At 39.0% G+C, this 15125-nt stretch overlaps 1 protein-coding gene across 1 annotated transcript in view; it reads left to right on the top strand.

Moving 5' to 3' along the window:
• The window catches only part of EFHB (EF-hand domain family member B), an 89990-nt gene extending 78101 nt beyond the window's left edge, over window positions 1-11889 (top strand). The window contains exons 9-13 of the mRNA XM_073630217.1: window positions 118-272; window positions 4216-4423; window positions 5611-5763; window positions 9974-10155; window positions 11449-11889. Of these exons, the coding sequence (XP_073486318.1) occupies window positions 118-272; window positions 4216-4423; window positions 5611-5763; window positions 9974-10155; window positions 11449-11610 (860 nt within the window). The 3' untranslated portion in view covers window positions 11611-11889. The remainder of the gene's footprint in view (window positions 1-117; window positions 273-4215; window positions 4424-5610; window positions 5764-9973; window positions 10156-11448) is intronic.
• The last annotated feature ends 3236 nt before the right edge of the window (window positions 11890-15125 follow it).

Raw genomic sequence — 15125 nt, 5'->3', positions numbered from 1 at the left:
ATTTGATATTGCTAAATGTATGCAGACTGTTTATAGGCTTTAAAAATGATTGCAATGAAACATAAATATGTGCTTAATAATTAAAACAAAAAAAAAACTTTTTTTCTCTTCCACCAGGAGTGGGGGATGTTCTTCACAATAGGACACCCAAAGACTTTTTGCGTGGTAAGGACAGGCAGAGAGCCATCCTGGCAACTGTTCAGCAACACTTGAAGAGAGCAAACTATCATCACTTTGGCTCATTACTGGAAGCTTTTAGGCATTTTGACAAGGTTGGCTGCTGCCTTAACTGTAATGCATCCATCATTCATTGCTTGTATTCTTAAGATAATATCACAGATTTTTCACTGTCTATTTTAATTATACATTATTAAGATCATTAATTGCAAAAGCAATGAACAGTATGATTAAACATTCAGTAGAAAGCATAAAATAATATTTAATAATAAACTGCTAATGAGAATAAGGGAAGATTCTGCTTAATTTACAGCTGATAAAAAAGGAAGGTGTTTACTGTAACTCTGAGGAGGTTTAGGGAAAGGTCATTAAACACGTTCTCTTCTTCCTAATTTTTTAATTTATAGCATCAAAGGAGAACTCCATTGAGATACAATTCCATATTATCAGTTTACAGTGCTTTTTAGAAGTATGCACCTCAAGTATTTTACTGTTACATCCTTAAATTAAATTGTATTTAATTGGGATTTTTAGCATTTGATTTAGGCACATAATATTTGTCATTGCAACACAAAAGCTAATTTAGAGGCTGAAAGGTTAATTACATAACTATTGTGTCTCAAGTACTTCATAGACTCTCATGCCCTGTACACACGGTCAGACATTGATCGGACATTCCGACAACAAAATCCATGGATTTTTTCCGACGGATGTTGGCTCAAACTTGTCTTGCATACACACGGTCACACAAAGTTGTCGGAAAATCCGATCGTTCTGAACGTGGTGACGTAAAACACGTACGTCGGGACTATAAATTGGGCAGTAGCCAATAGCTTTCATCTCTTAATTTATTCTGAGCATGCGTGGCACTTTGTGCGTCGGATTTGTGTACACACGATCGGAATTTCCGACAACGGATTTTGTTGTCGGAAAATTTTATAGCAAGCTCTCAAACTTTGTGTGTCGGAAATTCCTATGGAAAATGTGTGATGGAGCCTACACACGGTCGGAATTTCCAACAACAAGGTCCTATCACACATTTTCCATCGGAAAAACCTATCGTGTGTACAGGGCATAAGACTTTTGAGGCTAAGGGTCTACCAGACTTGCACATTTGGGTTCTGCAGTTTTTGTCCATTCTACTTGGCATGATGTCATTATGCCATTGTGAATAGCATAGTGGTAAATGATTAGCACTCTGGATCCTAGCTTCAAAGTCCAACACGGGTGCTATCTGCATGGAGTTTGTATTTTCCTCCTGTATTTTTCTGGGTTTCTTAAAGGCTAACTCTGTTTTAACAACCTGCTACATGTTACACATTTATTTGGGCAACCTCCTCACCCCCAAACTACCTACCAGCATGGCAGACAGACTTGTAGTTGTCAATGGAATACAAGTGTGGTGATCACTGCACTTGTAATACATAGACACTTCCTCTGCAACTAATAGCTTGTACAGAGGTACAAGCAGTGAACTGGAGGAAGAGTTTGTAGGAGCCTGGCATTACACTCATGTTCCACTGATTGTGGGTGAAATGCTTTGCAGGATCCTGTGGAAAAAGAATAAGTGCTCTTTCGCTCCAGAACGTGGTGTGGGAAACCCGTGTTCCATGTGTGTTTCCCACACTGCGTTCAAAATGCAAAGCAGTTGCGATCTACAGCAGATGTCAATGCTAAGTTAACAACACCCCAAACAGGTCGCAAACGCAGTTCCTGGAATTCATGAAGACTGACAGATTTTGCGAAAGTGTCTCTCGTGCATTAAAAAAATGGTTCAGCATGTGCCAAATTCATGTATCTGTCTAGATAGAACATGTACTTGCATTTGGCTCTTGCTACACCAGTTTTAGAATGTACATGAGACACTTTCACAAAACCTGTCTGCCCTAGTTTCTCTCTCAGTATGGAAAAAGAGAGTTGTTCTTAATTAGCTCCACTTTCGTAAGATACAAACTGTCTGTATTTTATTTTGAATTTGACGCATTGATTGCACCTGTAAAAGTGACGCATTTTTTTAGAGCTACCTGAATTTGTTGCATGAGTCGCTGTCAAAGCCAAGATTGTTGCAAATGCTTCATGAATTTGGCACAATACATTAACAAGAGAGATTAATGCAAGAAAAAATGGGGAAGCAGCTTTATTGACGTCCCCTCAGTATGTTTACCTGCATCAGATCGCATTGTACAGAAGTACCATGCAATCTGGTTGCAGTGCATTTTTAAAGTAGTGCATTCATTACTTTCGGTGCGGTCCAGTGTGATTCAGTCCACTCAAAATGAATTGCTTTAAAGCACATGTGCAGCATGTTCCTGTGTGATTCCTGATGTGAATTGGCCCTAAATGTTTATTTATTTTCTTGAAAAAACTATGAGCATTTATTATTTTTTTAAAAGGTGCATTTAGACTTTAACCACCTCCCACCCAGCCACTGCACATATACGGTCGGGTGGGCGCTTCCTCCTTCTGAGTGGACATTCAGGAATGTCCTTCAGAAGAAGGGGGATCGTGCGCGCGTGCCCGTGCAGCCGCATGGTCCAGATGTGCTCGTGTCACCCGGTCACAGTGCATCTCAGATCGGCAGGAGGGCTCTGTGATTGACCCTCCTGATCACATGATGGTTGTGTCCAATCACAACCATCATCACATGATGGTTGTGTCCAATCACAGCCATCATGTGACGTAAATAGAGAGCCGGTTGCTAGGTGATCGGCTCTCTTCTCCTCACACAGAAGTTGTCAGTGAGGAGAGGGAGAGTGGATCGCTGCAGCCAGCTGGTGATCAGTGAGTATGAGCTGTTTTTTACAGCTTTTTACACACTGATCACCGGCCTAGTGTCCCCACAACAGTGTCACCCCATAGTGTCCCCACAACAGTGTGACCCTACACATGTCCCCACACAGTAAAAACACCTGTCCCCCACATATGTCCCAGTAAAATGATATGTCCTAATGATCATCTGCACACATATGTCCGTGATCATCTGCGCACATCTGTACATGATCATCTGCGTACATCTGTCTGTGATCACACAAACCAAGTATTATACACTTATCAGGATTTTTTTTATGAAAGACATGTAGCAGAATACATTTTGGCTTAAATTTATGCCAAAATTTGATTTTATGGGATTTTTTTAAAAATAGAAAGTAGAAAATATTGTTTTTTTTCAAAATTTTTGCTCTTTTTTCGCTTATATCACAAAAAATAAAAAACTAAGTAGTAAATAAATACCACCAAAATAAAGCTCTATTTGTGTGAATAAAATGATAAAAATTTAATTTGGGAACAGTGTAGCATTACCACGCAATTCTCATTGAAAGTGCGACAGCACAGAAAGCTGAAAATTGGTCTGGAAAGGGGGTTATAAAAGTGCCCAGTATTGAAGTGGTTAAGGATGCCCTAGTTTCCTACTAAAAGAATGCTGGTTGGTTAGTTGATTTCCTCACAAAATCAACTTGGTATGGTATGAACATTACATAGTGACCTCCTTTGTGAACAAGGGCTGGTTTGAATGTGTTCTGTAAATTACTGTGTAATATGTTGGCACTATAGAAATGTGAAAAATAGATAACCAATGTCATATAACTACAAGTAAAAAAGAGACTTTTTATATAGTTCCAGAGGACATCCTTTCACAATGACAGCTTCACTTTCGTTGGTGTTAATTCATGTTAATCCTACTGCAAAGTTACAATGTTCAGCACCTCTCCTCTGATCACATACACATACTGACTTTTTAGATGAGGGAGCTGTTCTCTCCTGTATATGAGGGGGAATTCTTCTTCAAGTAAGTTCTTGAGGTTTGTCATCAAAGGGAAATATGTATTATCCTTCTCTTTTGTCCTTTATCATGATATAGTTAACAGCTAAAAAGGGGTGCTGCAATGATACTGTATGAGTCCTTATCGTATTTTTATTCTACATTCATACATATTATTTCTTTTCATTTTATATTTTGTGAATGGGATGATTGAGGAGCTGGGGGGATAATCCAATAAGTATTTTTTGTTAAAAACAAAACCATGATATCTCTCTTAGAATGGTGACGGAAAAATTGATAAGGAAGAGTTAAAAGATGCTTGCGTGACATTTGGCCTAAATCTAGACTCTAATGTCTTGGACTTACTTGTTGAATATTGTGATGAAGACAAAGATGGTTTGATCAACTTTGTAGAGTTTGCCAATTTTTTAACCTGGAAAGATAAAATGTCCATCGGGAAATTGGAAGAAAAAATACTAACAGAAGGTAAGCAAGGTTGACTGACAATTTTTATTTAAAACTATAATTATCATTGATCAATGAACTAGGAATTTCTTCTATCCATCTCATATTCAAAATGTAAGAGTTAAAATCACAGATGTTTGTCTCTCACTGCCATAAGACACAATCATTTGTTCCATCGATTTTCTATTCTTGTTATACTTTTTAACTCAGTAGCTGGCATTTTTTTAAATTATATTATTGCATTATGTGCTTCCAGCTCTTTTAAAGAAGTGCAGGACTAATAAAACAAACAAACAAACACACATACACACCTAAATGGCTGCAGCATCGATCTGATCCTGCAGCTGTTCCCCGCCGGCTCTAAGCCAAAGCAGTTCTTGGTCTTCACTGCCCCTCCAGTTCCCCAATGGTATGCCGGGCTGTGGAGGGGGTGGGATTGGCTAATTCAGGCTCTCAGCTAGCTGCTGGTCAGGCATCTGGGTTGATCCCAACATTACTGTCGGGATCCTTGCTGAGCCTGGACTGGCTCTGTGACGTCAGCCAGCAGAAGGCTTTAGCACAAGTAAGTGCACTCATGTGACCCAGAAGAGAAGTATGACCAAGCAAGCTTTGGCCATACTTCTCTTTTGACCACCTCTCTGTTTTAATTGTTTTTGCTGTGGTTGTTTCATATAGTTGTATCATGCAGGAATTTATTTTTGTTTTGCTGCATTCAGGTTCATTGGTTGTTATGGAGGAAATCCCAAGCAATGGGGGTTATTTACTAAAGGCAAATCCACTTTGCAGTACAAGTGCAAACTACAAGTGCAAAGTGCAATTGAAATTGCACTGAAAGTGCACTTGGAAGTGCAGTCATTGTAGATCCGAGGGGGACATGCAAGGAGAATAAAAAACAGCATTTTAGCTTGCACATGATTGGATAATAAAATCAGCAGAGCTTCCCCTCATTTCAGATCTACCCCTCAGATTTACAGCGACTGCACTTCCAAGTGCACTTTCAGTGCAATTTCAAGTGCACTTTGCACTTGTAGTTTGCACTTGTAGTGCAAAGTGGATTTGCCTTTCATAAATAACCCCCATAGGTTCTTTAAGTTTGGCTATGTTCATAAAACAAACTTACTTCTTTTGGCTACATATACAGTATATTCTATGTGTGTGTTATATGAGTTAAGCAGATTCATTTTTGGAAAAATCTGCTTTCCCTTCAGAATGTCTGTTGAAACCTGAAGAAATTGTTTTGAAAGAAGAAGGGGGATCTGAAAAGACAACAAAAACGCTAATAAAAGGAAACCAGACTCCAGACATTTATGAAACATCGTCTTCTAGGATTGGTGCATCTGTCACTCTTCCAAGTTCTATTTGTAAGTGGAATATTGTGTATTGATACTGTGTTTTTTTTTTCTACAGTTGGAATAAAGAGAAATTTATAAAACGAGGCGGATTTAAAAAAAGAAGCTGGAAATCGTCATACAGTGATTTGTGTGACTATTCAGTTTATTTATCCAATCATTTTAAAAAACAAACTCCAGTGTACTTATTTTGTCCACACATGATTATGTATTCAAAGTAAATCAGCCTAAACCCTGTTCACATTGGAGCGACTTGTTATGGGATTTGAGAGTCACAGTCTATTGCCTGCAATCGCTCTGTTCAAATCAGTGCCGCACCGATTTGAAAAAGTAGTTCCTGCACTACTTTTGGAGATTTCTGGTGCAGCTTGCATAGACGTCTTCCAAGTCGCACCCGTCTTCCAAGTCGCACCCGAAGTCGCTCTGACATGCGGATTTCAGATGAAGTCGCAAAATTTCAAAGCCACAGTCAATATGAAGGGGGGGCTAAGTGCTAGTTCACACCAGCGGCTGGTCTTTATTGAAATGTCGCACAGTGACATTTTATTTAGTTTTATTGGCTGCAGTATTGTACGAGGTTGTGGGATACCTCGCACTGTGTCGTGCTGAAAAAAGTACTTCATGCTGTACTTTCTTTCAGTGAACACCACGGCAACATGGTAGTGTGAACTGGCCAGATATGAGACAAGGCATTTTCCCTTGTCTTGCCATGTCTTGTGGTGGGACTGCGCTGGAATAGATGCTCAATGCAGTCCTACCATATCTGGTGTAAATAGGCCCTAATGGTATTGAACCTGTCTATTAGGTATTCTCAGCGACCTAGTACCAGCAGAGCCCAGGAGTGTATTTTTCTTTTTTCGAATCAAACCGGTACTGTATTGAATTGTAATTAAACAGATACAATTCAGCATCATGAAATCGCTGTCAACAACAGCTGAACATACACCATCGGTCCAATATATGACAAAGAAGGCAAAATATCTGAACGTACATAGGCATAGTACATGTACATGGATATTCACTTATAAGCATGCTGAAAGCATAGCGATAAACATTAGCACACACACCCATTGAAATTAAGATCACTGCAACCCAACAGGTTAGACACTGGTCAACCTGGGCATTGCAGTAGCTGCAGCGATACCAGTTCACGTGGACTGAGCCTGGGGGTGTCCAACCATGGCACCCACAACCTTTCAAACTTACCCAGACAACCCCTATGTTGGTAAACATATTTTTCAAAGATAAGGGTATGTCCCATATGCAACACACATAATTGTTGAGAAGGGGATTCAGGCAACTTCCATAGAAAAGGGAGTATTTTCTGGGCCTGGAAGAGAGTACGATTAAATGCCACCCTCCTGGGCTCTGCTGGTACTAGGTCGCTGAGAATACCTAATAGACAGTATTTAGGATCAAGAGATATTGTAGTCTGAAACACCCTATTAAGGGTATCCATGATAGCCTTCCAGTATCGGTGTAGCTTGGGAAATATTTCAGAAATATTTTTCTACTTCCTAAAATGTATTTAAACACTAATGCCCTGTACACACAAAGGTTTTTCCAATGGAGTTCCGATGGAATTCCGCTCAAGCTGTCTTGTATACACACGGTCACACTAAATTCCGACCGTCCAGAACGTGGTGACCTACAACACGTACAACACGTACGATGGGTCTAGAAAGCGGAAGTTTAATACCCAGTAGCTTCTGTCTCATACTTGCTTCAGAGCATGCGTCGTTTTTTTGTGCGTTGGAACAGCATACAGACAAGGCGGTTTTTCCGATAGTAATGTGTTCCGTCAGAAAAATATAGAACATGTTCTCTATCTAAGTCCGTCTGAATTTTCGACAGAAAAAGTCTGATGGGGCATACACGCGGTCGGAATATACAATTTAAAGCTCCCATCGGACTCTTTCTGTCGGAAATTCCGCTCGTGTGTATGCGGCATAACAATGAACATCTCTTATTGGTCTGTTAAAGATATCATTGAATGTGTTTTGTAATATCTGTGCAATAGGTGCAAGAAGAAAAACCCAAAAACGTTGATCTTGTCAGAAATCAAGTGAGCGGATAATTTTCTGTGCACTCTGTAGTGTTATCTCAAGCAGTGATATCAGTCCTGCCCAGTTCACCTTTCTCTATGTTATTAAGATGAATGGTGAATGGAGGAGGTTTTCTGTAGTCCCAATATATGTCTGAAGGTGACAATGCATCTAATCCATAGATACAATATGTTGTGTTGCCATCCAAAGACAGAAAGTACCGTATTTATCAGAGTATGACACGCACAGGCGTATTACACGCACCCCAATTTTAGGAGGGAAGTTTAAGGAAAAAACTTACATTTTAAATAAAGAACTTTGAAGAAAATTGAGGGTCACAGCTCATCAATGCACCCTGCTCAGTACCCATCTGCAGCCTCTAAATTGCCCATCAGTGCAGCTTGTTCAGTGCCCATCTGCAGCCTATAAATTGACCAACAATGCAGCCTGTTCAGTGCCCATCTGCAGCCTCACCTTTGCCATCATTGCAGCCTCGCCGGTGTTGGATTATCCCTGCTGTCTGCGAGGGAAAAGGAGGAGCGAGCACCGCTGAATTACATAGAGCCGTGATCTCCTGTGTTCCCGGCGCTCTGTCACTCACAGCCACGCCTCCTGGCCCTGCTCATATGATAGACAGAACAGTGGCCCAATGCGGGGCCAGGAGGCGTGGCTGTGAGTGACAGAGTGCCAGGTACACAGGAGATCGCGGCTCTATGCAATTCAGCGGTGCTCTCTTCTCTTCCCTCAGAGACAGCAGGGATCGGTATATAACACGCACCCATGATTTTCCCCTGATTTTAAAGGGAAAAAAATGTGTGTTATATGCTGATAAATATGGTATGTTCCTAGCAGGATTACCAGGTTGAAAAGAAAGAAAAAAACAGCCTGGAAAAGAAAACTAATGCAGCGTTTAAAGCTGATCACCAGGTTTTCTGTGACTCTTAATAGTTTGTTGGCTCAAGCTGGTCCAAACTATTTCCTTCACTAAATCCTGGCTCTAAGCACTGTATGAACTGTATGTAGCTTCAGTGCTGGGTTCTGGTTGTGAGACATAGATTTCCCGTCTCACACCCAGAACAATGCAGAGTCGGTCTGATTAGCTTTAAAGTGGCATTAAACCCAAAAACATAAATATTATATATTGCAGCTTACAAATCCTTAGATGGCTGCATTAAGTTTTCTATTTTTGGCTTTTTTCCTTTATTTCAACTTGTGGTTCAGCCAGTAACATGCTTCCTGTATTAGGGTGTTCTCATTCTGGATGAAGTAGTTCAGTTTCATGTTGTTATTGTCTGGTAAAGTAAGTTGAAAAATAACAGGTGTACTGGCTGGATCACCAGGTAAAGCTAAGGCCTCATGCACACTGGAAGTTTTTAACATCTGGTGCTTTTTTTCTGCCTTTAACACCTCTGCATGTTGGTCTATATGTCCATGCACAAATAGGCATTTAAAGAAGTTCAAAGGCGAGGGCATTTAGAGGCAGAAAAAAAACCCCACAGCCAGGGTGTCCAGAAGCAGTGGCATTTTGGCAGAAAAAAAAAACAAAAAACACTTGACGCATGTAAACGCATCTAAATGTGTCTAAATGCATGTTTAGCACTTGAGCATTAATTCATTTCAATGGCCATAATACATTAATATTACATTTGTTTACAAACATCAAGCATCTTTTTCTACCAAAATGCTGCTGCCAGGAGAAAAGGCATCTAGGAGACATAACAAAACATCCACTGTGCATGAAGCCTTAAAAATACTAATTGCAGCTGCCACATTTAAGAATTGGTGCATTTAAAAAAAAAATGTTTTGGGGATTAATACCTATATAAGGAATGATAAGCTGCAATATATTCCAATGTTATACCTTTATAATTATGAATGGCAACTGTGTCTGAATTTATGTTTCCTTCTGTTTATATTGCCTTATATTCCAGTGGCCCTGTCCCTTATGTTTTGTTTGTCTATTTCCTCTGTTCCTGTAAGAGTATGCCATATCTGATATTAGGATTTCACTTGTTTAATACCCTGCATACAAGGTCTTTCTAAAATTACCTATAGACATCTGGCAATTATTGGCCAGTCTAGCTAGTCTTGTCTGATCACCTTATTTATAAAACATTTGTCATAAAATTGCTCAGTACATCCATTTTTTGACTCTTGAATTTCATATTTTAATTTAGATTATAGGACCTATGGTATTCCTACCATTCGAACAGATATTGCTCCTCCTCGGTTACGCAGAATTAGTGACAGAAACAACTATGGAGATGAATCTAATGCCTTTGGACTGCTTTGTCCATCTATCTTTACACAGAACATGGTCTATGAACGTGATATTTTTAAATCTCGTCCCAAGGAAGAGGTAAAGTACAAAGCAAGGAAGAAACACATTTATAAATATAGTGGTCAACCAAACCTAGCCAAGCATCCCAATCCAAATATTGTTGACGGGGACAGGTGCTTGGAAGATATAAGTCTGATTGCTTGGTTATATACCAAGATACAATGGCACATTGTGAAATTAGAAGCAATGTGAACTCAATTTTGAATACCACTGTTAGGCTCCTTTCACGTGGGCACCTCCGTTGGATAGAATTCACTTGCTCAGTGGGGGATCACTCCGCTGATCCCCGCTGAGCAGACGGATGACAGGTCTGTCTCCCCTCACTGTGCAGAGCAGAGACGGACACAGCCCCTCTCTCCCCAATGGAGAAATCGGGTGAAAATGGACCGCCACTCTATTTTCATTCAATCCGATCCACCAGTCGAATGGAAAATAGGACCATCACACATCTGGATTTTGCGGACAGGATCGGATAGCGGCGGATGTCAGAGGACATGTCACCGCAGACATGCACCGCTCCATAGGGGTGAATGGAGAGTCCAATCAGTTCCACCTTAAAAACTGATAGGCAGACATGATCGGACAGCCCGTGTGATATGAAAGAACTGAAAGTTAGATGGAGGGGCCACAAAGGGAAAATTTGCTGCACTACAAAAACAAGAACTACCTGTATAGATAATTCTAATGTTTTATAAGAAAGATAACAAAAACTAGAGGGCAAAAATGCTTCTGCGTATATGAAGTTCTTATCACACAGATTTTTCAACATATTGGAAAAAAACATGTGGCAGGATTCCTTTTGTTTCCTTTTTGGGGGGAGACGAGGTAATGCACTTCTTTCTGCCCATTCTCCATATCTACACATTGAAGCTGAATTATTAAATAAGAGAATGTTACAAAGGAAGTAAATGTTCAGTTTAGAGAATAATATTAGATTACGCTCTTCACCCAATCCGGTGCAAGGGAAATTTAAAAAAAAATGATTTTGACTTGCACATGATTAGATAATTGAAGTGAACACAGCTTCATCTTATTCACTAAGCTAAGTTAACATACATTCTGCAATGTGAAATTCTGTATTCTTTTATTATCGTCACCTGAGAAAAGTGCTGCAAGTCCCAACACTAGCAATGGGCATATGTTTCAATACATGCTACTATACATTATATTGTTTTTGGTTAAGATATCTCTCTAACTAGGTTATTACGGTTATTAAGTTATATTATTTTCAAAGGGTTTGCACCTGAGTTCAGCCCAGGTATAGGCCAAGAATAAATGAAAATTGTAGCTGAAATATTCTTTTTTTTCCAGATTGCACAGATACTACGCAACATAGGTGTTCATATTCCAGATAATCACTTTGAAACGCTATGGGATGTGGCTACAAAGATACATCCAAAAGGAGAAGTGTCCATTGAGACAATAAAGAGTGTTCTAGACGACATGCACACAAACCCCATTTTACTTTCCTAAATTTTAATCTATCATCCAGATGGTAATATGCTAAAATAAACAGGCTACCTTTATTTTTTGTGTGCCTTATTTGAAAATATGAATATTTGCAGTTGGAATTTATAAGTTTTATAATCAGTGTGGTAAACTGTAATTAAATAATACTTCAATAAATAGGTAACAGAGGAAAATATTTGATGAACCTGTTAATATTTAGACTTCTTTTTTCTGGTGAGGTCCATCTGAGAAGGTGAGAGTACATCCTTTAGAGCACTGTGTTGGTGAATGTGGGATCAATGAAAATTGTCTTTCTGATCATGGTGGAGATTATTATTATAAAAAAGAGGATTTATTACAGATAATTTATGCCTGTGTTCATTCATGTATTTATTCAATTGCTGTATAGGATTTTGTGGTTGATCGCTATAACGTGTAGCGCACTGAAAGTGTTTACTGGACTGTTATATAGGATTTTTGCAACTGATTTTTATCACATTGATTACACTTTACATAGTATTATTATTAATTTATATCTGCACAGTAATTTTGAGGATTTGAATTGTGTGATTTTTTTAAAATGTTTGGTTTTGTTTGATACTAGGTTATTGGGGGAACACTGAACCATTTTGATCAGGCCCGGACTGGCCATAGGTCACACAGGACATTTATCCAGTGGGTCGGGGTCACCAGGCTGTATGCCCTAACAAGAGCTGTGACAGAGAGCTCCAGAGGGTGAGAACCACATTATAAAATATGCGATTATATTGCATATATCATGCACATAGCTCTCTCTGTCTACTGTAAGCCATGTGGGCCTCTAGGGAGTAACACTGACCAAACAGGACTCTGTGAGTCCTCCCAGCCCAGTCCTCCCTTTGGCCTTACCACGGAACATGATGCTGGTGCTGCCTGTAAAAACCCACCGGAAGACGACAGAAAACAGGAACTGTTACGCAACATGCATAGCCAGATTCTGTATTCTACTTCCATATTAGGTCTGGTGCGGCCTCCAGGGAGGGATTGTGACATGGGCAGGAACTTACTCAGTAGAGATGCCGACGCTTGTAAAGATGCAAGAAACTGGTAGTTGTCATTATTTGTAATTTGTTTTTGGTGAGAGCAGCCCCTTTAAACACTACACACATATTTTTTTTTATTGTGAGCTCCAGGGGTAGCTTTGAGAGTCTTTTCTGTGATATTAATATTTGTGCACAACACAATTCAAGTTTGAGATAATCAGTTCGCCAAAACTACAGTCAACGCATAAAATTTCTCACCTTTTTCTATCAGTGGAGGCACATATTTCCCTGTTTCCTGCTGACTTCTAGAGGGACTGTGGTTTTTGTTTTGGTAAAGTGTGTTTAATAGGAAAACTCAGAGTTATGTTTGGTCAAGCTTTACCTCAGCAGTAAACAAGCACTTATAGTACAATGAAATAAACAGTAAATATAAAATAGTTAATGTTAAAGCATATGAATTAAAAAGTCAATTGCACCAAACAAATGACAATTCTTAAAAATGTCAAAAAGTATCACTACACTGTGTAAGCCTTTGACTGTGACACATATACGACGCTTAATACTTGCTTGGGAGTGGAGGACAGCCTAAAAATTCCATACATTACTCCAAAGAATAAGCAGCTCTCTGACGATTAAGAGCTGCTCACATTAGTATAACTAAAGACAAAACTATTTTACTTTTGGATAGGATGGAGAGGGATTAAAATGCTTGTCAGTTTTTACTGCTGTCTGTGTCCCCGTTAAGTAGATTCACCCTCTCTATTTGTCCTGTTTACCATTATCGTTGAAAGTGAAAGTAAAGGAAAATCCCAAATTTTGGGTTGCCCCCAGAAAATTAATAGAGGAAAAATCTTCCAATGGGCACACTAGTTCTGGTGACCTGGGGGTCCCCAATGGATTCCCTTAATTTGCAGGGATTTCCTCTCACTTTCTGTTTGGCTATGTGAGAGGAAGTGAAGAGAAATGTTCGCAATGGGACACAGTTGGGGAAAATAAATCTGACAGGGGTTATAACCCTCCCTTGCTCTATCCAAAATGAAAAGAAAAGTTTTGCCTAGAGTTCTACTTTAAACAGTTCTAGCAGTGTTTTTTTAAGAAGATTTAAAGCTCAAATGAGCAGTAATATACAGTCAGGTCCATAAATATTCTAATCTTTTTGGCTCTATACACCACCACAATGGATTTGAAATGAAACAAACAAGATGTGCTTTAACTGCAGACTTTCAGCTTTAATTTGAGGGTATTTACATCCAAATCAGGTGACCGGTGTAGGAACTAAAACAGTTTGTATATGTGCCTCCCACTTTTTAAGGGACCAAAAGCAATGGGGCAATTGGCTGCTCAGCTGTTTCATGGCCAAGTGTGTATTATTCCCTCATTATCCCATTTACAAGGAGCAGATAAAAGGTCCAGAGTTCATTTCAAGTGTGGTATTTGCATTTGGAATCTGTTGCTGTCAACTCTCAATATGAGATCCAAAGAGCTGTCATTATCAGTGAAGCAAGCCATCATTAGGCTACATGATAGTTAAACTCAATAACTTAAATGCCATATAGCCCTAAATATGTCAATATAATTTCAAAAGATGTTTCCAATATTTTTATATGCAGCATTAAGATTAAAAAAGAAATGAAGAAAAAAAAAAAAAAAAACAGCTATTGAAACTGTCATGGTGAAACATCATGTGCTTATTCATGGTGGTGGCTATATTATAGTTAAAGTAGCTCTAAACTAAATAACTTAAATTCAGTATAGGCTTAAACATGTTGATGTCATTTCCAAAGATGTTTTCAATAACTTAAATACCATATAGCCCTAAATATGACAAAGTAATTACAAAAGATGTTTACAATATTTTTATATGCAGCATTGAGATGAAAAAAAGATAAAAAAAATATGGCCATTCAAACTGTCATGGTGAAACATTATGTGCTTATTCATAGTGATGGCTACATTATAGTTAAAGTGGATCTAAACCCAATAACTTAATTTCAGTATAGGCTTAAACATGTTGATGTAATTTCCAAAGATGTTTTCAATATTTTTATGTGTAGCACTGAGATGAAAAAAAGCTGAAAGCAGTATTTTATTACAAACCCCCCCCCCCAAAAAATATGTAAAAACAAGTGTTTTGATACACAGTGCTTTAGGAAACCTGCTTTCATCAATTTAGGGTTTAGATCATCTTTATTGTTATTCCATAGATTACTTAAAACTGAATTCTGGACAACCTGCTCCTACCCTTTGCCTCCCCAATGCTTGCCCCCCTCTAAATTTTGCGCAGTTCTAAATGCCCAAAATACTCACCAGGATCCATGGTCATTTGATGTTCCAACTCCCAAGTCTTTTATATTCTTTATGCCGAGGAGGGGAGTCCATATTTGTTGTACATGTCACTGTCTGGTGGTATGGAAACTTCCTGTTGATGGGGTCCCCACCATACAGAAGACTTTAGACATGGGTGATGGTTTACGTGAGAAAAAAAAAAAAAAAAAACTCCTCCTATGGGGATTTAAA

The sequence above is a fragment of the Aquarana catesbeiana genome, linkage group LG05 (genome assembly GCF_042186555.1).
Source record: "Aquarana catesbeiana isolate 2022-GZ linkage group LG05, ASM4218655v1, whole genome shotgun sequence".
NCBI lineage: Eukaryota > Metazoa > Chordata > Amphibia > Anura > Ranidae > Aquarana > Aquarana catesbeiana.
The sequence above is the reverse complement of the archived record's forward strand: the minus strand, read 5'-3'. Positions and strand labels throughout refer to the sequence as shown.